Below are 25557 nucleotides of genomic sequence, written 5' to 3'. Positions count from 1 at the left end.
ACTCAATCCATAGAAATTTTATCATTAAGGAACATTGAAATTTATTCACTGATTTAATTGCGCTCTTTTGACACTCTCGTTTCCCCCAAGTTGTGGTTTTCCCCTTTAACATCTCAGAGCAAATAATATCTTCTAGTGATATAGATTGTAGACAACCTTTCCTTGCTATGAGAGTAATGAGAATGAGAGAGAAGAGTTCATTATTACATACCTTCAGGCACTTTCAGAGGTATTCATTTTTCACAGTTCACAAATGCTTGGGCTGTAACATTGGATCAAATTGGATCAATTATTTCTTTCAGTGTTTATTTGTTTATTATTTGTTTAGTTTAAACTTTTTATTGAAGTATTATATATATATATATATATATATACACACATAGAAATATACATGTATCTTACATGTAAGCTTGATGAATTTTTATAAACTGCCACCTGTGTAACGAACACAAAGAACAGCTAACACTTTTATATTTATTTTTTCTTTTTTTGCAAATTCCTTCAGCTCTGTTTCCCATGATCAAATACTTACCCTACCCCAGAGTTAGCAGATTCACTTTTTTTTCACTCTACAATACTTCTGAAAAAGAATGAATTGTTCCCCAATATAATGAATCAGTATGCTGATGTATTCCAGACAGAAAATATGCAGAACATGACTCTTTGAATTACTGGTTTAGCATGATTTTACAAAGAGAAGGAAATTATCTCCATAATAGGATGAACTTCTATAAGATCCTGAGAGTACATAGATTTGGGTTTTGGCAAGATAATATATGCTTCACATCAGCAAAATGTGATGAATATGAAAGAGAATAAAAGTCCCTACTCGAAGGAAAATGGTTCTTTTTAATATAATCTGAGTTCAGTAAATTCCTACTACATTGTTATCTACCCAACATACTTTACTCCACATTTACCTTTTTATACTATTTTCTTGGAATTCTAAAGACTAAAAAGTTTATTCTATCACTTTTTCTTTGTTCCATTTGAGGTAGATTTGTGCCCCATTGCAAATGGTGCCTCTATCACTATACTATTATATGTGGAATAAGAAAGAGTGTGGGATTCTTTCTTGCCTTATTTAGTAATTATCTGAATTCTTGATTTTTTAACTTAAACTACCTTTATTTTAACTTAACTCAGATGACTAATAGTTATACAACTACTTTTCCTATTCCCTGTTTATCTTTTTTCAGTCATTTTGCTTTGCTGGTTCCTTGGAAACTTTAATGCTAATTCTCATTAAAGTATCCTAAGGGCACTGAATTGATATATATTATTTTTTAGTCCAGCATACTTAAGATTTTTTCCTCCCCTCTAGTAGCTACATACATATATGTTCAGAGTCTTAACAGCAGCAGGTGTTATCAGAGCTCAGATGGCCCCAAACACATGACTGTATCTTTTAAGCTCTCCTTCCATGTACTCTAGTATAGTGATTTATGCAATTAGAGTTTGGGAGAGCTTTTGAAATTAAATGAACAGATACATTTAAAAATCTTTGACTTTACCTTCCTTTACCACACATGAAGTCTTAATTATGCTTGCAATCATCCAGATACTGTCTTGTATATCTCTGTGAGTGATTCCTTCCTGACATATATGAAATCATAGGAAATATGTTTTTGATGGATAAACTTCAATCATGGAATTGTAACATCTTTTACTAATCACGTATGGATACAGCAAAAAAAAAAAAAAAAGGAATCTTAATGTCATAAAGGCTCCAGGAGAGAGACAATATGCCTAATATTTGTACATGAGTATTCCAGCATTTTAAAGAGTGCCTTCAAAACAAATGCCAAAAGATGAAAAATTATCAAAGCATCTTTTCATTGGGAAAAAAGATTCCACGAATAAGCAAGAAGGTATAATAACTTAATTTTAAACACACATGGAGCCAGAGATAATACAAGAACAGCTTAGTCCTGCCCTTTTCTTTTGGAAAGAGTTGACTCTTTGAACATATTGCTGTTTGCCAGTACAAGAAAAAAAAAGAATAACATAGTCTTCAATATTTCTTACTATTAAGGCTCTCTCTTTGTCCATTGTTTAGATTTTCAGCGGAATTTGATTTCCGGACATATGATTCAGAAGGTGTTATCCTGTATGCAGAATCTTCTGATCACTCAGCTTGGTTCCTGATTGCACTTCGTGAGGGCAAGATTGAAATTCAGTTTAAGAATGAATATACAGCCAAAATCACAACTGGAGGCAAAGTTATTAATGATGGTTTATGGAATATGGTATGTTTTGCTGAATTCATAAAGAATCTTTCCACTTTGATGCAATTTGTATAAAATCATTGATCATTTTTTTAATAGTGATACCAAAGCAAAATAATTTTGGGTTTATCTGATGTTGTGTGAAGTATATTCTACATGCTGTAAATCCCTGAAACAGCCTGAGAAGTTATTATCTCTCAATATATTGCAGATTTCCCATAACTGAAGTTGTTTTCAGTTATTTGCTTTGTTAAAGACAACTACTCTGTCGTTAACTTTTTACCTTTTTTAGTGGCTGTCACTGGGTGAACAGTGATATCGCTCCTATAGGTCAGGGGTTATTCTAAGACAACACTGATCAAGGACAACTACACTGGATAGCCATCAATATTTTTAATGTAAAAGAGAAATACACATAGTAACAAAATAAAAAATTTAATTTAATTTTAAATATTATCATGTAGGTATAATCAGTTTGTACAAACAGGATACACTAGCTGGTACCAATTATAGTGCTTAGAAACTAGCATTTTTAGATAATCCCTAAAAGTGAGTCTTTATTTTAATAATCAAGAACAGCACTTTAATTTACTGTATTAAAATGGAACTTTTCTTCGAGAAGGAATTACTTGGAGAAGGGATTACTGTTAGTCCACAGAGGGGAGAATTCCTTTCTGCAATTAAATCAATGCTACTTTCAGCAGAGAAGAGCAGAGAGAAGAATGTTGTGCCCCAAACAGACACTATCTAAGCCTGTGGGAACTGACAAGAGGTCCATGTTGAGCAGCCATGTAAAGTCATCACTAAATTATTTCATTCTTATATTTATCCACTCTTGCAGTCATATACTCAATAAGCTTTTAGTGAGCATGTTTAAAGTGCTACATCCCTGAGTTCAAGGCGCTAAAACTATAGCAAGAGTTTGTCCTTACTCTTGAGGTTAGTACCTCACAGTTTAGTAGCTGATGCTGCATTTTGAACTAATACAATATAATGTGAAATATGTTACAGGAAGGTGGTAATAAAGAACAGTTGGGTGCAGATATGGTTCACCAAAAAGGGGGCTGTCTTTTGGCAGCCATGGATTTTGGGCTCCTAACTCTAAAAGAATAGTGTCTTCACAAGATCAAATGCAACTGTGAGAGAAGTCACTAAAATTCTCTGACTTCTGACGTTTATTAGTGTATCTTTGTTACTACATCTTTCCTACTACATCTGTATCTAGAATATTTGATGCATACAGCTATACCTCCAATGTGCTGAAGAATACATTTTAATGCCTAACGTCTCTAAATCACCTATCTAAAACTGCTAAAATCACTTTTGCAGCAAAAGAGAGTGAACAGAATTTTTTCTAATGAGTTTATACAAATTGAAAATATCAGCTGTTTGAAGGTGAATTTAGATAAATTTCTAGGTAGGATATAATATGTATAAAGAAGAAGGTAAATATTTATCTGTGAAGTTATCATGAGTTGCAAGTAGTGTTTATTAAAGAACTGTTCATGAGTGATATTATTAAAGACAGGATTCGAGGGCTTCCCTGGTGGCACAGTGGTTGAGAGTCCACCTGCTGATGCAGGGGACATGGGTTTGTGCCCCATTCTGGGAAGATCCCACATGCCGCGGAGCAGCTGGGCCTGTGAGCCATGGCCGCTGGGCCTGCGGGTCCGGAGCCTGTGCTCCGCAACGGGAGAGGCTACAACAGTGAGAGGCCCGCGTACCACAAAAAAATAAATAAATAAAAAAAGACAGGATTCGGGATGGATGGAAGATAGCTGTTCAGTTTCATTTATTTGTCTCCTATGTTTATGATTCTTGTTAAAAAGAAACTATTATTTAATGATATGCCCATGTTTTAACTAAAACACTTAAATTAAAATCTCCCTCTATAAACTGAATACAAGTTTATATAAAAAATAAAGTTTAAGAACAATAAGCAAGTCAGAGAAAAACTTGACTCTGGTAATAAACTTGGTGCTGGCTGTTTTTCTTTAAATTGTAATTCAATATTGTAACAATTTATGCATTTTATGTCCCTGAGCATGGTAGTTTTACTAGCTTTTAATCCTGATGATTTATTAAAGAATTATATACTGTTTCAAACAAATTTATGCAGCACAGAAATTATTTCAAATAAATAAATACTTTAAATAAGTATTTTAATTTTAATTAATGACAAAGTGGTTAAGTTAAATTAATCTGTAAACTGGACTCTTCACTTTATAGCAATTGTTTCACTAATATTAAATTATTTTTAAATTTTAAATAAAATACTTTAAAAATAAGAAATTAGAATTAAAGCATATAACAGAATTGTTTTGTAATTCAGATAAAAACATTGAATGTGTAATGATTAAGTCATTAGAATGGCTACAACCTGTAGGAATAAATATTGCTACTTTGTAAGTGATTATTATATTTCATAGTTGGGTATAATCCTAATATTGGTGGGAAATATATAATTTGTATAATAATTTCATTTGTTCAACAAAATATTTATTGAGCACTTTATGTGCTATTCCTTCTTCTAGGTGGTGGGGATACAACAGTGAATAAAACAAAGTCCCTGCTCTAATGGAGCTTGCATTGTGGTGGTGAGATGAAAACCACAAATGCATCAACAAATAGACATGTCAGATAGTGATTAATGCTATGAGAAAAAAGAAAAGCAAGGCCAGGCAATAGAGAATGATGATGGTGAGTGTGCATATGGAATCAGGAAAGCCATCTCTGATGAGATTACGTTAGAAAGAGACTTGAGGACACAAGACCGGAGAACTTTTTGGGGGAAGATAATTCTGTCATGTGAACAGCAAATACAGAGTCTTAGGCTAACTTAGATGATTTTGAGAAGTGACATAATCTAATTTGCATGTTAAAAGATAATCCTGGTGAGGACCTAATGGCTTTGTGGAAACTAGACAGTAGAGAGTAAGGACAGAATAGGATGTGGGGTTAGGAGACTATGGCAATAACACAGTGGAGAGAAGATGGCAGCTTTGACCGGAGTGTTGATAGTGGGAGTGGTGAGAAGTGGTCAGATTCTGTATATATTTTTAAGGTCCAGCCTTCAATTTAAGGTAGATAAAAACTTTTTGGTATTCAGCATAAAGAGGGCTTTAAAGGCCCTGAGATTGGTTATTGTCAATCTGTGGTTTTAAACTCTATCACATCCAATATAATGCTCTAATTATTATATAAAAAAGAAAATAATTTTTAAAAAGTAATATGTATTTCCATATGTAAATGCTCAAGTTCAAGTATAATATTTGTCAAAGTTTACTCCTATACATAGAATAACATGAAAGCTACAACTGAAGACATGCTGGGGGGTGTTGTATTGGCAACTCAAAAACCATAAGTGCATAAATGGTTTTGCCATTAGTAATAGTAATTTTCCAAAATGGTGAGAAAATCTTGATAAAGATCCAAACAAAACAAACATCAGTCTGTTCTTTGTTTACAAGATTATTACATTCTTGAAAAATTCAGTGAATGCTGAAGTGGTGCAACAGATATTTTGTGTTTATATTACACACAAGCACATAAGCATGCGTATACCCTACCTGAATATCTACTAGGAATGTTCAGAAAATTTGTAGGATATTGGTTATTTTATTATTTATTTTGCATGACTATCCTGCATATTTCAGGTTGTGTCTAGCGTCTTGCAATGTCATCATACCTCTTACTGTGAAAACTAAAAGTGCCCACCACCCCCAAATTTGCCCTAGAGTGGGGCAGTAAAGCCCCTTTTAAAAATATTTGTGTGACTAGAGGGATGAACTCTGGGGCTTATTATAGAGGTTGAGAAGAAGAGGATCCAGCAAAGAAGACTGAGAAGGGGTGTGAGGAGAAGCAAGCCAGACGGAGGTCCTGGAGTCTAAGTTAAGAACATCTTTCAAGGAGGGAATAATCATTAGAATAAAATGATGGTGACTGGTTATTAAGGACAGAGCCTTGACCAACTTTAAATCTGTAAATGTTACCAAATTTATTTTATTTACTTTAGAGCATAGTTTTTTCCTTCCTGTAGTAGTGCTTTTAATATGCCTATTGTTTGGCTTCCCTGATTGATAAGTAAATGAAGAGTTTGCATTTTGAGTCCTACAGTTTTACATAAGGAGATTGCAGCAATGGTTCTTCAAATTGCCTTTATGGGAAGAATTTTTAAAAAAATATTTATTTTATTTATTTATTTTCCTTATTTTTTTGTCTGCATCAGGTCTTATTTGTGACACACGGGATCTATGTTGAGGCATGTGGGATCTTTTTGTTAAGGCGCGCGGTCTCTTCGTTGCGGTGCTCAGGCTTCTCTCTAGTTGCAGCGTGCGGGTTTTCTCTCTCTAGTTGTGGCTCGCGGGCTCTAGAGCCCGTGGACTCTGTAGTTTGCGGCACGTGGGCTCTTGTTGAGGCTCGCAAGCTCAATAGTTGTGGCGTGTGGGCTTAGTTGCCCTGCGGTACGTGGTGATCTTAGTTCCCCGACCAGGGATCAAACCCTCATTCCCTGCATTGGAAGGGGGATTCTTTACCACTGTGCTACCAGGGAAGTCCAGGGAAGATTTTTTTTTTTTAATTGTTGGTTACCACTACTTCCAACCTTTTTTAGAAATCCAAACTACTTTCAAAATTGGAAAAACCCAATTTAATTTAGTGTGCTTTCTTATGACCTCAACTATTTTTGAATTTTGAAATAAAATATAATTTGTGCATAATGAACAGAATACTGAATGTACTATCTTCTCTTAATTTATATTAAAAATTTATTTGCCTTATTGATTTCATATTTATACTATCAGACAAATGCAAAATAAGGGCACTTAAAAGTTTTGTAAGATTTTGTAGAGTGACTCACTTTCTTTTTTTTTTTTTTTTGCGGTACGCGGGCCTCTCACTGCCGTGGCCCCTCCCGCTGCGGAGCACAGGCTCCAGATGCTCAGGCCCAGCGGCTACGGCCCACGGGCCCTGCCGCTCCGCGGCATGCGGGATCCTCCCGGTCGGGGCACGAACCCGCGTCCCCTGCCTCGGCAGGTGGACTCTCAACCACTGCGCCACCAGGGAAGCCCCCACTTTCTTTTTTTAAACTGTTAATTTTATGGCACACTGGTGTTGAAAGATATATATTATAAATGGGTGTTTAAATATAATAGAAAAATATTGATTTTTAAACTTTAAAATATGGTATTGATTTAATTTTCAATCAAGAATTACCACACTAAAACACATTTTTATCACCTTTATACTAATGTGACATTTCAAATGTATTGGAACAAATTAACAAGTACAGTAAAATGATTACTTTGGAAAATTATATGCTTGAATAATAACAGGATTTTTCAATCGTGGTGTTTCAAATGAAATGCAGTAATGTTTGGTTGTTTGATAATTTTTGTCTTTTTAATTATAGGTCTCCGTGGAAGAATTAGAACAGAGTATTAGTGTAAAAATAGCTAAAGAAGCTGTAATGAATATAAATAAACCTGAAAGCCTTTTTAAGCCTACCAGTGGGTTTCTAGAAACCAAAGTATACTTTGCAGGAATACCTCGGAAAGTGGAGAACTCACTCATTAGACCGGTAACGATCCAAGCTTATATCATTCATCATGGATGAATTCCTTCATCTGTAATAGATTTGAAAATGTGTTTTTCTGAGAGTCAAATGAAGTTATTTTGTTGAACACACCAACTGTGAAAACTTGAATTGATCATGGAAAAATAACATTATCAACCCTTGAAATTATATTAAGGAAATAAGAAAATGAATGTAGTGTTTTTGAGCCCATTTAAATTCCCAGCATTACTCATGGAGAAGTAGATTTTCAAAAATTCTCCGAGTATCAGTTCAACGTTAACATCATAATAGTCCATACTCAGCCATTAAACATATAAATACATATATTTGAGTCCAAAATTACATGATTTTGTAGAAGCCTGTCAAAGAACTTTCTTAGGTCTGTTTTAGGTCTAAAATTTGGGAGATAAGGATAGCACATAAGGTGGAATGTTTTAAAAAGAAAAATCTTTGATGGGAATATAATTGCAGCCTGTCATAAATTGAAGTTAGATATAACAGATGATTTTCTGTATGTGGTGTTAGACTAGCTACCATGGAAAAGGTTTCATGAAGGAGACTAATCAATGACCTTGAAGACTTTCAAATTTTTCATTTGAAGTCATGGGTCTGCCAATTTTACACTTGCTGATTTAACTTAAATATTGACCATTTTGTATCCATCTTTCAGTTACCTTAGCTTTTAAAAGATTTTTGTGATATGATATAAAACCTGAATTAGTGAACTCATGTCAGAGTGAATATACCTGTCCTTTGAAATTGATAAATCAAGACATTTAAAAAGTAAAATAAATTATTCAAAAAGAATCAACTATTTATGAAATGGCTGCATGTCTTGAATGTGGCTGGTTGCTTTGGTGAGACTGAAGAATGCAAACACTTTTGTTCCTGAAGAGGCTTAGTATCTGATGGCAAGACAAACCTAGTTGTAAATGCAGTTAAAGAAAAACAGAAAGCAGCTTAGAACTCAGGGGCACAGCTAGAAGCATATATGGAACTCGAGAGCAGAAGAGTTAGTGCTGGATGATGCAGAAGAGGCAGGTGGGGCTTGAGGTGTTAAAAGTCATTAGGATCCCAGTGGAGGTCTCTGATGGCATAAGCTCACTTTTACTGAAAAAGACTGTCCATCTGAAGGACACCTTGAACAAATTTTAGATAAAATTCAAAATATGTTAAATACTTTAAAATGTCATCAAAGGAAGAATTTTGCCTCTAAATGAAAACCTATATCTATAATCAATTAAGCCACTTCACTTATGAGTCTGTCTTTTTTAAGTTTAAAATGCTTTCATTGATCTATATTTTAAATTGTTAGATTAACCCTCGTTTAGATGGATGTATTCGAGGCTGGAATTTGATGAATCAAGGAGCTTCAGGAGTAAAGGAAATCATTCAAGAAAAACAAAATAAGCATTGTCTTGTCACTGTGGAGAAGGGTTCCTACTATCCTGGTTCTGGAGTTGCTCAATTTAGCATAGATTATAGTAAGTGATTTCCCATTTTATCTTTCTTTTCTCATTACTGTTTAAATTTATTCATTAACAAACAGCAATAATTCCTTCAGTAAACATTGTTGAGTACTTACCATGTGCCAGATATAGCGTTAGGCTTATTCATACTGTTATATATTTTTAATAGAATTTTTCCAAGTATATTGGGAGGAAAAATGTAGTTGAATATGCTTATGTTGTTACTTAAAGGTTATTGGCACATAATCTGATTAATTTTGGGTAAATTAAATTTACCTGTTTTAAGGTTCACCAGTTTCTCAGTTGTATTGAGTCTACTGATTAATGCATCAAAGGTATTCATCTTTATTTCTAGCATTTCCATTTAATCCTTTCCTAAAATGTCAACCTCTTTGTTAAAATTTCCCATCTGTTCATGTGTGTTGTCCATCTTTTCCACCCAAGCCTTCAACTATTTAATCATAATTAAATTCCTGTCTGACAGTTCCAATATCTGTGTCATATCTAAATCTGGTCATATTGATTGCTTTTTCTCTTGACTATGGGTCATGTTTCCATGCTTCCTTCTGCATTTAATAATTTTTGTTTAAAGGTGGGTGTCAGATAAAACAGTAGAGACTGAGATACATAATATTTACATTTGGAGATGAGCAAAGCCCTCCTTTTGCTAGACACTTAATGAGGGGACTTGAATCAATCTAGTCAAGAATTGAGCTGCTTCGGTTTTCTTGTTTCCATGACTACCCTTCAAATTCCTTTAATATACCTTGTGCTTAGGGTAGCGGCCAGAGGATTTTTCTTAATAACTGATCCACCATCAGCTTTAGATATTGCTTTCATTTGCCTCAAGAAAGTGTCTCTCCCTGGTCTTGTTTCACTCCCAGCAGTGCTCTTGATTGTTACTTGACATTTGCTAGCAATTTAGAGGGGTCTGGGGGTCAGAGGAGCATTCTCTAATGTTCTGGTGCAGATTCAGTCTTAGACAGGTGTTAACATTCCTGCGTCTCAGGGGTGTGGACTTTCCACTGTCCCCACTCCTGCCCACCAGTAAGGGAGATATCTAATGGTCAGGACTCAAGGTGTATTCCTGCTCCTTCCCCAGGGTAAATGATTTTTTGTTGTTGTTTTGTTTTTTGCTATTTTCATTCCCTAATCTGTAGGTGCAGTGGGACTTCGTTGTGACCTAACAGCAAGAAGGTTTTGCTGCCTTTCCCCTAATGCTTTAAGTCTTGCTTAGAGCAGACAAAGAATGATCTGGGTGAGACTTTGTGCCTTTCCTGCAGGTTGCTGTTCCTCTCCCCTTGGGCTTGTACTAGGAAGGAAACTTTCTCTAATCTCTTTCTCTTCTCCCAGTTTTTCTCTTGAGTACCCAGTAAGATCCTTTGAATGGGTATGAATTTCCCATGTGTTTGCAGTTTCCCTGGCTTCTATATTCTCACCCCAGCCCCTACTTGGACTTTAGCGTTTTGTTAAAATTTTTACCTACATTCTTTTTACCAAATTGTATAGTGTTTGCTGTCTGCCTTGGGTAAGAGAGTACTCTCCTGTTTCTCCCTCGAAGCATCTGTCTTCCTTTAGGTTTCTAGTCAGTTGTTCTGCAACCTCGGCTTTTGGTGATAGTTCAAGAAAAGTTGTACTTATATAGATAATTGGTCTTTTGTTGTTTTAAGAATGGGAACAGTACTCTCCGCAGTTTTCTATAGTCTAACAGGAACAGGAACTCTTGCCAAACCGACCCCAGGTTTTTACCTTTACAAATAATACTTCTGGGATATCCTTGGACATTTATCCTTATACCCTCGTGTGATTAATTCTGTAGGAGAGAATCTCAGATTCTCTCCATCAAAGGTTATGCAAAGGTATAATTCCTACTGTTCAATCAGATTCTCTTCCAAAGATGATTTATCAATTTATACTTTTACCAAGAGAAGAAAGTTTATGCTTGGGATTTGTTTCTAATTTGAGAGTTGAAAAATTAAATCTTGTAGTTCTAATTATTATTCCAGTTTCTACTGAAGTTGAATATCTCACCATATGTTTATTAGGTATTTGTGTATCTTAATTATTTTACTGGCATCTCTGTCTTTTTGTGTTTTAGGAGTTCATTATTTGAGCTACTAACAGTTTGTATTATAAATTTAGTGTTGATTTGATATCTCTGCTTTAAGAAAAAAACATATTTTAATTTTTTTATTTTCAGCCTTAAAAAGTATTGCTACAGTTTTAAGAAAGCATCTTACACTAGTGCTTTCTGTTTCCTAACATAAATTAATACGTCTTTAACTTTAGCTCTGTTCTGTATATGAAGGTATTTTTAAAAAAAAAAGTTTAAATTGAGTTGATGACTGGACATAGGCAAAAACTAGGCCCACAATTTGTTCAAAGGACAAAAAAAAAATCTCTGGAAAGAAAATGAAAATAAGAGTTTTATTGCACCTGAAAGAAATTACTTTCATAAGTAATTAGTTATTTCACAGATAATATGAAAGTGACCTACTTTATAATTAATATTTAATGTTACATTATAATTTCAGTACATTTGTATGTTCATTTTAGTTTGAGTTTGTTAATATCTTAGAGTAAATTTACTTACTTCAAAATGATTATATGCATTGTTTTTCTCTTGCGTGGGAATTAAAGGATTATAGTGAAAAATGTTATAGTATTAGATGTGGCTAAATGGAAGAACATCTTGTCAAAGGAAAATTATTTTCTCCATTCACATTCACCTTTTTAAACCTCCAAGTAGTATTTGGGCTATTGTTATACATTACTTTATGTTGAATGACGAAGACTGCATTCAGATTGTAAACTAATATTTTCAGAAATCAAACTATTTTGAAATCATATTAATTCAATAAATATTTGTTAAGGGACTGCTGAGGAAGACAGTGATGAAAGAGACATGTAGAGCTTGCACTCTAGTTGGGTAGACAATTGACCTAGTAATTAAGAGAAAGAATGTAAGTATTATGATAAGAGAATCACACAAGAGCTCCTATTAGAATTTCAAAGTTAACTATTGACTTCAGAGTATTTCTCTACCATTAAACCATCCCACACCCCTATGTATAGAAATCATACTTTGCTTTCCCACTGCTCTAATCTGACCCCTATATAGAAGAGGAGTGGGGCGGAGGGTGGCAGCTATACCCAAATTTTCCCTCAGAAATAGTACAATAAGTGTGTTGAACTTTCTTCTAATGTGTACTTTAAAATACAACCACTCTGAGATTTGACCATGAGAGAATATATAAGACAGAAGGAAGAGCTATTAAAGAGCAAATGGAAAATTCGTAGTAATCCTGAACACAACAATCCAGAATTCTGTTGTAGGAAGAACAAAAGGATGAGGCTCCATCTGTGTTTCTTGCCTGCATTAAAAACTGTTTTTCTTAAAAAAAAAAAAATGTTTTTCTTTTGCTTTGTTTTGCCTTGGTTATATAGATCATTGAGAAAGAGGACTAAAATCTTTAGTATCACACAAAGATGGCTTTGAGTATTGATAAGATTATACTTAATTCCTTCTGGTACACCTTAGGAGGATATTGATCCTGATTCTGTTTCATTGTTTAAACAGAGAATGTATCCAATCCTGAGGCTTGGCAAGTAAATGTGTCCTTGAATATTCGCCCATCGTCGGGCACCGGTGTTATGTTGGCCTTGGTTTCCAGTAACACAGTGCCCTTTGCCTTGTCCTTGGTGGACTCCACCACTGAAGAGCTTCAGGTAACTTTAAACCTTTATGATCCTTGGTTTGTAATTTTTTTTTAATCTGTAAAATGGATAAAATTGCAGTATTTACCTCAAAGTGCTATTTTGAAAATTAAATAACTTATATAAGCTATTTGGCACAACCTCTAGCACATCATTAAAGATTCAATAAATATTCATTATTGTTACTTTTTTGCTGGCTTATTTCCAAGGTTTGAACCAAGAAGTAAAGGGGTGGGAGGGGGGAATGGAAAAGCCTATTGCATCTATAGCTCCGATTAGGCAGACTCACACAAAGGTTGCTTGGAGTCTTCTCTGAGTACCCAGAGATCTGCCCTTATTCAGAATCTTTGAAGTATCATGGGAATTTGTATGTGTTAACAAAATAGAAGTGAGTCTGACTGCAATCCACTCTGAAATGTTCAGTGCCTAATTATAGTGTATTGTGTTTTCTGGCACTCTCAATCTTTTCTCCCATAAGTAAATTAGGAAAGACTAGAGAAAACTAAAACCAGTCTATTTGGCTTCCTTTTGGCAACTCTGCCTTGAAATTAGGAGAAAGCACAGGAAAAAACTCTTGGATGAAAGAAAACATGAGAGTTATCAGATCTGTATTATTCAACTTCTATTAGAGGCTAATAGTTCTGTCCTTGTGTCATCCACAGTGGGGGGATTCCAAGTTACAGCAAGCAGCTTTCGTTTGTGCCACGGTTGGCTTGGATGCTCTCTGTGGCTTTTAGAAAGAGATATATAATTGAATAATGCCTGTAGTGATAAAAATGGTTGCTATTTGCCACTTAAAGGATGGATGGGGGCAGTTTCTGATGGTTAACTGTAAGCAACCTAAAAAGATCCTGCTGAGCTTTTGTCTCCAGTGACCACAGGAGCTTTGCTACATTTGGGTTTCAGCTTTTTTTTTTACTTGTTTGTTTTGTTCTTTAAGCAAAATGGAAATCCTGCCTTCAACACTACATTTACACGGTAGAGGAGGTTAACAAGTGCCATGTCTTTGATATTTATTTTATCTTTTCTGTGTTTGTCTTCATGGCCACAGCCCCCTTTTTTTGGTGTTTCAGATTGCCTTCTTATGATCTGTGAACAACGTTTCATAACATTATTCCACATAATATTGATGATTCTGGAACATTTTCTCAGCTGACTTTTCCTGAGTTCAGGATATGCATGTGTATAACACAGTAACAGATTTCCTCAGCTAAGCTATATTTGAGAAGTATAGGCTCCATTTAGCATTGGTATCTTGGATTCCTAAGTAAACACTTCAGACTATCTTTCTACCATCTGGGAAGCATCATAACAACCATCTCCCTCATTTTGATTTTATTTTTTCTCTATTTTTATATTTCCTCTACACTCCGGGAAGCTAGATGTATAGATGACTCTCAACAAGTTGAGTAATTTAGTGTATCAGCAGTTTGAAAAGTTCAGAAAAAAAAAAAAAAATATATATATATATAGAGAGAGAGAGAGAGAGAGAGAGAGAACCTTCTGGTAAATACTCTGTAACTTACTGCTGGCAATCCTGGTTTTTCTTTCTCAGAGACTTCATAAAATTTGTCCCAAGTCTACAGGATTTCTTGTGTGGCACAAATAAACCTTTCAGTCTTGCTGGCATGTGCTTACTAAAGCACTTCAAAATTTCCAAGTCTTTTCCCCAACAAAGAATGATTCAACTCCTTCCTTTTCCATATGTAGGTTTTGAAATTAGGAAGGCTCATAAACAGAAATGTATTGCTTAAGACACTACTTTGGTTCCCATTGTTGGTGAGACAATGCTGTTAGTTTATTGAATTTTCAGAACCTGCTATACATGTACATCTTAGCTAAACCTGGAGTTTTTAAAACTAATGTGTATTTTAAAATTATGATTACGATAACAGTAGTTTTTTCATTTAAATAAATTTGAAAGCTCTATCATACTTTTCCCCACCTCATTGAAATTCTGTTTTTGAATTTCACAAACTAAAGTCTCTCTTAAGCAGCATTAACGTTAGTACTTGTTTATATTGAGTCTTTGCTCTGTTCTTCAGGATATCCTGGTATCTGTTGAAAATATGGTAATAGCTCGGATAGAGGCCCTAAGTCTGTGTTCTAATCAACAATCCCTTCTGGAAATCAGAGTCAACAGAAACAATTTGGAGCTGTTGACTCAAAATAGAAAAGACAGCTTCCACTCTGAAGACTTTCAAAGACAATTTGCCATCTTGGACAAAGCAATGAAAGAAACAGTGGCCACTTACTTGGGTGGCCTTCCAGGTATCTTCTTACTTTTTCTTCAGTTTTAAAAGTATATTTTTAATGAAATTGATAGTATTTTAAATATGTAATTGTAGTAAAACAGCATCTGTCTATCTATCTATATCTATATCTATATCTATCTATCTATCTCTCTCTATATATATATACAGCATATGTAGTTAAAGGGGCATCAGAAGGGAAGAGAAAATTCCAGTATCCATTATTCTTTTTCTGGGGGTTTGCATGAACATTTTATTGGTACATTTTTATTTAATTTATTTAAAGGTAAACTGAAACTAACCAAGCTTTGCTGCATTTGACTATCCTAGCCAGAAATGATTTATTATTTCATTTTATTCTCACAGTTATCTTCTGAGTTTAATATTTATTCTTCAATTCAACCATCAGTCACCCAATATTATTAAGAACCTATGTCTCAGGCAGTAGGGACACAGCAATAAACAAATGGATATGAGCTCTCCTCTTAAGGCCTTTACAATCTAGCAGCAGAGGTACATATTAAACAAGTGATTAGGAAAATATAAAAAAAAGATTTCATAACTTCTATGAAAAAAAAGTAGGGGTTGCTATTAGAGCCTGAAAATGAGGCTTGATCTGGATATGGGGGCCAGGAACAAGCTCTCTGAAGAAGGCAATAAGATACAAATCTGATATTTGCAGGATTAAATGAAGTTAACCAGGTGATGAGGGTGGAGACTGGAGCTAATATGCAGGTAAAAGTGTCCATGGCAAAATGGAAAGGGGTTGACATGCTTGAGGAATATATAGATCAGTATGATGAGAGCACATTGGGCAAGGGGGATGGTACTGCAAGAGGAGGCTGTGAAATGGGTGGGTGGGTGGCAGGTTTGTAGACCTGGTTCAGGGTCGTGCATCTTCTTATTAGAGCCTTGAGAATCATTAAAAAGTTTTAGACAAGGAAGTGGTCTATCAATACTGAAGTTTAAAAGAATTCCCCTGCATAATGGATGGAGATGGACAGGTGGGAGACAAAAGTGGATGAGATGAGTTGGGGGCCACTGAATTAGTTCAGGTGGAGAAGCAATAATAATAACAGTAGTGACAACGATACTGCCATCGTTCATATTTAGTGCATAATAAACAGTCTGGGCGTTGTTCAGAGTGCTTCAATTGTATCAACCCATTTGATATTTAAAGTAGTCCTGTGAGGTAGGTACTATTGTTATCTCCATTTTGCAGGTGAGGAAGCTGGGGAAGCTGCTGGACTAGGGTGATGGCAGTGGAGATAATATACAGTGAATAGATTGGAGATGTATGTGAGAAACAAAGTTAATAGAAATTAATGATTGAAAGAAGCTCTTAGGTATTTGGCATGAGCAGTTGCATGGGTGAAGATTCCATTTACCCAGATGGGGAAAACTGGAGGAAAAATAGTTAATATTGGAAAACATAAAATTGCCATCAACACTTTTCTTTAAATGACAAAAAAGTTGAGGCAGAGAGTTTTTTAGAAGCATTTTCAAATACCATTTGCATGTTATTCTCATGGGGAGAATTCTGAGTTTGATGTTAGACTTCTAGTAACCTTCATTAAGTTACTTTAACTGCTCAGTGTGTTCATTTCCCATATATGGAAATTTTATCTGGGTTTTGGGGGAATAGAAGTAAATAGGCTGTAGGAAAATTCCTTGGCGGTCCAGTGGTTAGGATTCGGTGCTTTCGTTGCCATGGCCCGGGTTCAGTCCCTGGTCGGAGAACTGAAATCCTGCCAGCCATGTGGCGCGGCCAAGATATACAAAAAGAAAAAAGAAGTAAAGAGGCTGCAAAAGTTACAAATCGATGGATTGATAGATCCATGGATAGATATAGATACATAGTTACATTAACGTGGTTAATTATTAGGAAAAAAAATTACGGTTCAAATGAATGAATTCTGCATTGAAATCCACCTACTACCTTATTCACAAATTAGCTGAATGCAATTTTAGGAAATCAAAGGAACAGTGAAAGAGTTCAAAAGAAGTGAAAATATCAGAATTTCAGTGGTTCCAGGACTTTGGCAACAGCACTGAGAACTGACTTTAGGCAAGATGTGTTTAGAAAAAGAGTGAGGAAAAATTGAGAACTGGAAATTGAGACATTGAGAGTGTGAACAATGGGATGGGTAAATTAATTGATATGCAAAATAGGCATGTTAAATTGCATGTTATGAATCAAAAATCAGGGGAAATAGATGACTCTGAGGATATTTATAATAGTGGTATAACCTATGATAGTCAGCCAGACTTGAAAGGTTTTCTTAAAAAATGCTATGAGCCCATAGAAAAGTATGGACTTATTCACTACATTGGCAAGTTAGAAGTGGGACATTTGAAGTATATATATATATTTTTGCATAAGACACTGAGGAGGAAGAATAAGGGCTGAAGAATATCCATTGGGATTAAAACTTATGGAGATGAGATGCCAAAAAAAGAGGAAGCATGTAGAGAGATGGATGTTTTGAAGATGAACCACAGTTCTTAGGAATCCAAGAGTGTCGCCTAAGTATTAAGTTTGATAAGGAGAGTGAAAGTGTAGAAAGGCCTAGAGGCCCTATTTACTGAAGTATTAAAACTGTTATTTTCCAGAACACCAAACATTACATAAAAGTGAATTCCCTATCACGACCTGCTATCGTATGCTCAGCAAGACACTATTTCGTTGGAAAATATGGAATTCCAGCAAAAATAAAAGAGATATATTTATTGTGGCATTTAAAAAAGATTTCCAAGTAACTATAATTTTGAGTTGAAAAAAATGACTTAATGCTTAAACTATTGCTCAGATTTAAAGAGGAAATAATAAAGTAGAACATCACAAGGAAGAATATGCTATTTTCTACTCTTTTTAAAGTATGTTTCTTTACCTAAGGTTTGGCTGGAACTGTTTACGAAATCAGAGGAACTCATGCTATGCTGAATTCAGTGCCAAGCACAATACCTTATATACCCAGGAGCCACTTAATATGAATTTATTGAATAGAATTACATTATTAACTTTTCCTTTAGGATTAGATTTTGGTTGGAAATGGGCAGTCTGAATAATTCCTCTAACTATAAGCAAGTAAGATGCTAATCCTGGGCTAATATTTTAATATTCTGTTTTTACAGATGTTCCATTCAGTGCCACACCAGTGAATGCCTTTTATAATGGCTGTATGGAAGTGAACATTAATGGGGTACAGTTGGATCTGGATGAAGCCATTTCTAAACATAATGATATTAGAGCTCACTCGTGTCCATCAGTTTGGAAAAAGACGAATACTTAAGGCATCTTTTCTCTGCTGATAATATCTTTTTCCAGTGTGTAATTATACTTATGTTTCAATAATAGCTGAAGGGTTTTACCTGTGATGTGCAGACCTTGATTATTTCCTGGTACTTGAACCTGGAATTTTAAAAAGGTCCTTTTTCAAGAAAACAAGATTCTCTTGTGATACAAATTGCATTAAAAAAATTCTTCTGTTCTGTCTAGAAATTAAATAATGAAACCTATAAAAAATTTTAATTTGAATTTTTTGCTACAAATGACATTTGTGTTTGTAAAATTTAATTTTATCATCATGAACTAGTGTTTAAATATCTTTTTTTGTGTGTGTGTGTGGGAAGGCAAGGAAGTTAAACCTTTGTTGGAATACAAACAAAAGTACACGTGACTAAATACCACTGTTACCAGTCCCTCCCAAGTCGGTCCCCAATAAAGGACCTTCTGCCTGGTGTAGCTTGAACCAATAGGAGGAGACTGAGTTGGGTTCAGAAGCAAAGGAAAGGTTTGTTCTCTGATGAGAGAATGGAGAGGTGGGAGTTCCCGCTCTAGAGCACACGCAGCACACGCTCTCCCGACAGGCCGTGGGCGGGGCTGCTTTACAAGGATCTCAGCAGAAGGGGGTGGGGTTCTCCCCGAGCCGGCACAGCTGTGCTGCTCATGCTCCAGATCGCAGTGCCTGGCGCAGCATCTCTGCACAAGGCCCGTCGCCGCCATGTTGAACTGAGCGTTCTGCTTGGCGCTTCTGACGTGGGCCGCTAAACTAAGGTGTTGGCACGGTTGTTTCTTAGGAGGAACTCCAGTCTGAAGGGCAGGTGTGAGGCCTCAGCATGCGGCCCCCTGTGAACAAGTGAAACTAGAGCACAAAGGAAAAGAAAAAGGTTAGACTTTATTTTATTACCCAGAAATTGTTAATGGGCTTTGCTGGTGACACTATTGATCAGAGCAGATACTTTTTTGATTTCGTTTTTTCCTCATGAAGGCAGAAGAGACATTGGCCTATTAAGTATGAATCAAGTGGAAGCCCTTAAAGCTTTCTTCCAAAACAGTCCCTCAGGGGAACCAGCTAAGACTTCACCTTTCTTTCACCTAGTTTCACTTTTGAACCAGTAGCTTTACTGAATTAGAAAATAAGTGGGACAAATTTTCATGAGAGCAACACATGAATCTTGCTGTTTAGTAATTGGATTTTATGAGGATGAGATTCTAGATTGTGTTCGAATGCGTGTAGAAACCTGGGATGGGTACTTTCCTTAAATTTGGTTGTGTGGGTCACACAAGCTATAGATTAGAAAAGGCAGAACCGAAGGATGGAAAGAATGAATGAGAGAATGAGTAATGTGGACGTTCATAGTTTTCCCTGTATCAAACTTCAGTTGCCAGAGTTAGTTCCTAGAATGTGATTGTTGAAGAACAAAAGGAACTATGAAAACTAGAACAGATTTTAATGAGAGGATAACCACAGAGGGACACAGTTAATATTGTGTCTTTGTAATATATCTTTAAAGTAAGGAGGTAAGATTGCTAGGTACTTGCTGGTAATGCATTTCAGGTGGCAGTTTTATCCCTCTCAAACCTACCATTCACATTAAGTATGTAGAGATGCTTCACTGACAGTTTTAGAAAATAAACCTTTTTCCACTATAGATATTTTACATCATCTAAAACATAATTAATTGCTGATATTTTAAAAATTTATGTGAATAATATCTCTTTTCTATCACGTCTTTGAACAGAACATAAAATTACAAAAATATACATGCAACTCTTCATGCAGCACAGTAGATTTTTAGGAAAGACAGATAAAGTTCAAATATTTGATTAATAGTTATGGTTGAGTTGTAGACTGATGCTCAGAAAGAGAAGAAAAGCAAAAGTAACATGTATTGAGTGTTTGACATGTGCCAGAAATTGTGCTAGATAATCTTTTTTTTTTTTTTTTTGCGGTACTGGGGCCTCTCACTGCTGTGGCCTCTCCCACTGCGGAGCACAGGCTCCGGACGCGCAGGCTCAGCGGCCATGGCTCACGGGCCCAGCCACTCCGCGGCATGTGGGATCTTCCCGGACCGGGGCACGAACCCGCGTCCCCTGCATCGGCAGGCGGACTCTCAACCACTGCGCCACCAGGGAAGCCCTAGATAATCTTATTGGACATAGCTTCTCTCCTGATAACCATCATGGACTATGGTTGATGAATTTCAGCAAAGCAACTATTGATAATTACAGTGGTGTAAAAAAGCAAGGAAGTAGTAAAACTGAAAGTAAATGAAAATTTTAAAAAAGGAAGAAAGGGAAAAATGAATTTTCTTTGGGGAGGAGTTCTCTGATTCTCATTTAATTATGCCCAGATACAAGGATAGCTATGGAGATCAATTTCACATTTCCCATGAAAAACAGAAACTTTCCAACATGGGGTGATCTTCATAGAGGCTCCAGAGACTCATTTATAAACTATATCTATCTTGAGATGCACTTACATATGACTTAGAAAGGGAAGGGGTCTAGATCTTTGATCTTGATCTTTGCCGAGATATACAGATTCCTACTTTTAAAGAGTAGTAGAGAACAGTGGTTTCATGAAGGCCAAACAGGATATTTGGTACTATTTGAGCTTTGCGTCATGAAAAAAATCTAAGTGACAGGGTCATTGCAGACTTCCCCTAGACCTTACCATTTGCAGAGATGGGTTACATATTAGTGAAAATAATGGTTACTTTGTGAGAACAGAGTTATTCACCTCATTTGCCTGTTGGAAATCGTACTTGCAGTCTCAGTCACCATATGTGAGTCTTACAAAGTATTTCCAATTTTCTTTTTATTCTGGAACTGGTATTATTGCTGGAGAGAAGACTTTTTTTGTATGCCTGTTTAATAATTGCCTTTATTTCTTTTGGAAATCCCTTAGGCCTTTAATCTCTATGGTCAGTATAGAAGAAGACTGTGATATTTAAAATAATTTCACTTCAGATGTCTTGATATTGCTATTAATAACATGAGCTTGGGAGAAGACAGGGACTCTGGCACCTCTAGGGACAAGTGTGATAAATTTCTAATTCGTCCAGCAACAAATATTCATCGAGCACCTACTCTGTGCATGTGGAGTCAAAAGTAGTAAAATGTCTGATGAGCTAAGTTCAACTGAATAGGAAGTGATGGTACTCAATTAGGCCCATGGTAGACCTCAAACTCCTGTTCCTTGGAGTTACAAAGCTGGTCCTTTTTAGGTCATCCTCAGAAATTGAAGCAATAAAACTTAATCATTGCTCCTATATAGGAGTAGTTTGTTTTTTACAAATGAGACTGAATTGACAGTAATCTTGCACATGAGTTACTTGCTATACCAGGCTTCTAGCTTTAACAGAGAACTTTTATTTGAAAATTGGATCTTCTCCTGTAGAAGAGGCATTGGTCAGAGTTTCATCCAGTGATGTGCTTGGGTCCAGTCCCAGCCCATGGCTATCTTGTGTTCATGTTTACAGAGTGTGAAGGTGAGGGGCAGTTACATGGGAGGCACCCTATGAAGCTTTCTGGTACATACTAATATAAACAATGCAAGGCCAGATTACCAAAGCAGATTGAACCAAGGTATGTGAAGCTAAGAGGGTCAGAAATAGAGGGGAACTGAGCTTAGACAGGTTTGAAACAAGTAGCAGAGCACTGAGGCTGTGAAGTGTTTCCTGAGACACAGTCAACCACTTCTGCAGTGCTCTGGACCTGCCATAGTTTAGCAATTGGCTTGTGGATAAGAACAGCATCCAGTGGACTTACAGACTCATTTTTTGCTATCCTACTTCCCACAAGAAGCCCTCTCCAAAAATAACCCTAATTCTATGAGAGAAATAATATGATAAAATTTGCACTTTACTAGTGAGACATTCTCTTTCTTGTTCAAGTTACAAATGGTGGAATCTGAAATCTCGTTCTGTAACTAGTCTCCAGATGGAAAACCCACTTGCTTAACTCTGATGTTTCTCTAAATTGGTTTGAAGAGAAGGAATATTGGGACAATATCTAGGTGACATAAGAAGGATCTAACATTATTATCTGGAGTTCACAAATGATAAATATAAAATAATAATAAATTATTTATATAAATAATAAATATAAATGTAATAAATATAAAAATGTAATTAAACAAGGCATATTGAACACTGGGACTGAGGCTGGAGCCTTCAGAGATGAGTATCTTCATGAGCCAACTTGGCATGTACAAGGTAGCCACAGAAATTAAGTGCTGGGTATGGAAAATAGCACAGTCTTAGACTTCTTTGTACATGTAGCAAGTTGTCAGGGTAATATTCAAACCCAGGATGTCTAGCTCAAGAGTCCACGGCCAAATTCAAAACTTTATAGTGCACCTGTATTCTTACTAGTTAGCCCATCATTTAGTAAATGTTATATTGTTGGTGTGAACAAATTCTGTCTCCAGCTCTACATATAACCTGGTGTCTCATTGAGTATTAGCTGACAATATTATCAACTTAATGGTTTTGAGACAAATGTGTATTCTTTAATTCAATTAAGCAAATGCTGATAATGATTCTGAAAACTTACATGCAGTGGGCCCTCTGTATCTGTAGGTTCTGCATAGGCAGATTCAATCGGCCAAGGATGGAAAATATTCAGGAAAAAATAATTCCAGAAAGCTCCAAAAAGCAAAACTTGAATTTGCCACACTTTGGCAACTATTTACATAGTATTTACATTGTATTAGGTACTACAAGTACTCTAGAGGTTATTTAAAGTATACAGGAAGGTGTGCATAGGTTATATGCAAATATGAAACCATTTTATATAAGAGACTTGAGCATCCTTGGATTTTGGTATCCTTGGGGAGCTTCTAGAGCCAGTCTTCCTTGGATACCAAGGAACTACTGTAATTAGAACTCTGGGCTAGATACTGTCCTAGGAAAACAATGGAGAAAGTGCCCTACTCCTGTTGTCAATATATTCACAGTCTAGGGGATACCAGACAAATGGAGAAGTAATTCAGATATGGACCCAAGTTTGGCAAGAGCTTCAACAAACAAGCATTTGCAGGGGGTTATGGGGAGGAAGAAATGAATTTCAAATGGAAATCTAGTAAGGTGCTATTTTGAATTAGGCCCAATAAGATAGATATGAATTTCCATTAGTTTCTCTGCTTCCAAGTCCTGTTCTCCACAATGTTTTCAGATGATCTGTCACACAGAGATCTTATTTCACTATAATCCTCAAAACCTCTTTTGTTTCCTTATCAGTCATTGCTTGAAGTACATATATTTAATCCTAGCTTTCAAGGGCTTTCATCTTTAAACCAGTGGATCTCAACCCAAATGTTTATTAGATTCACTGGCCCCATCCCAGACAACTAAATCAGATGATTCCCCTGGTTAGCCAGAGTAACAAGCCACAGATCCAGGCTCCGAGTACCTCTCTAACCTCATGCACCCTTCTCCCCATTCTTTTGTCACCTGTGTGCATGTGAATGTGTACACACACACACACACACACACACATGCGTGCAAGCATGTGCACACAAACATAAAGCAAAAAAATGAGTTTGAAATAGGGACAGGAGAAAAGGATAGAGAGGAATAGGGGTATGTATGTGTGTATGTGAACAAAGCCAGTAGGAGAGAAAAAGACAATAAATAAAAGAGAAAATGAGAGAAGATAAGGATACAAAAACAGAGTCAGTGAAACATTTGGTAAGATACAAAATAAAGAATAAAGGAGAGGAAAAAGGAAGCAAAGAATACAAAAAGATACTGGGTGAAGAAGGTAAGGTAGAGATAGAGAAAAAAATACAAAAAGAATTATCTACTTTTCTGTAGACACTTAAAAGTAGGCAGTGACAAGTTGAGATCTACAAAGAGATTAAAGAGAGACAGAGATAATGAATTAGCAATAGAAATTTGAAAGAAGAAGGTGAAAGAAGAAAAGGTGAGAGAAGAACGAACGGAGAGAGGAAAGAGAAACAGAGAAGAAAAGATCAGGTTAATACAGAAAGAGAAGAAAGTTAGGTTGAGCAAAGGAAGATGAGCCAAGCATACAGAAAGGAGAGACAGAAAGAAAGAACAAATTACAAAGGGAGTGAAAGAGGGAAGGAGTGCCAGAAGCAAAAACAAGAAAGAGAGGCAGACATAGAGATAAATAAAAAGATGAGTATGTCTGAGAAAACAAAGCAGGAAATGAGGAAAATGATTAAAATTAAAAGGGAAAAAAGTTAAAGAAATGAGAAAGGAAAGTTATAGAAAAGAGAGACATAGAGACAAAGTCAGAAAGAATAAGAGATAGAAAAACACAGAATGAGGCAGGAAGAAGAGGCTGCTCAGCTAGTTCATCCAAGGTGAGGATGGCAACCATAACTTGATGTGGAGATGATGTTCCGTGCCCTGGAGTTGGAGCTCTTGGCCAAGTAGCTGCTAGAGAGTGTACACCTCAAAGTGTCCCTGAAATCTGTCATCAGTAATCCTCTATAGAAGTAGATAGGGATGATGATCTTCTGACATTCTGCCAGGAATGGGGCTGTCAGTCAACTCTGTTCCCTGTAGCAGGTTCTCTTGAACGTGGTCTGAACAGCACACTTCTATGTCTGCCACAGTCAGCTCTGACTGTTAGAAAGCTCTTTATATTAAACAAAAATCAGACTCTCCATACTTAACACTAAATGCTCCACTGCTACTGACATAAACGAGTTAGGACCCCATTGGTTGCAAAAAACAGACTCAACTGGAACTAGCTTAAGCAAAAAGAGAATTTTTTGAAAGGTATTTGGTTAACTTATGGAATTCAAGGGATGAAAGACTATTCCTGGAGCTTGGATTGCTATAGTGAACTAAGGAAATTTCCTCAGTGTTGTTTCTCTTCGCTGTTTCTCTCTGAGCAACTACATTTTGCTCTAACAATACCTACTGGTGTCTTCAGTTCTTCAGTTACATTATGGAACACGGCTGCCAACTGCTTCTGAATTTACATGTTCAAGTCACATACAGCTCAGACATGGCAGATTAATAATCATTATTACCTTTCAGTCACAGTTTCA

General features: G+C 36.0%; 1 protein-coding gene across 1 annotated transcript in view; it reads left to right on the top strand.

The window, feature by feature from the left end:
* The window catches only part of PROS1 (protein S), a 57792-nt gene extending 39196 nt beyond the window's left edge, over positions 1-18596 (top strand). The window contains exons 10-15 of the mRNA XM_007463196.1: positions 2060-2249; positions 7639-7806; positions 9119-9287; positions 12853-13001; positions 15035-15260; positions 18377-18596. Coding sequence (XP_007463258.1) covers positions 2060-2249; positions 7639-7806; positions 9119-9287; positions 12853-13001; positions 15035-15260; positions 18377-18534 — 1060 coding nt within the window. The 3' untranslated portion in view covers positions 18535-18596. The remainder of the gene's footprint in view (positions 1-2059; positions 2250-7638; positions 7807-9118; positions 9288-12852; positions 13002-15034; positions 15261-18376) is intronic.
* Positions 18597-25557: the final 6961 nt, after the last annotated feature.

This window comes from Lipotes vexillifer, unplaced genomic scaffold (genome assembly GCF_000442215.2).
Source record: "Lipotes vexillifer unplaced genomic scaffold, Lipotes_vexillifer_v1.1 scaffold781, whole genome shotgun sequence".
Taxonomy (NCBI): Eukaryota; Metazoa; Chordata; class Mammalia; order Artiodactyla; family Lipotidae; genus Lipotes; species Lipotes vexillifer.
This window is presented reverse-complemented; position numbering and strand designations above follow the sequence as displayed.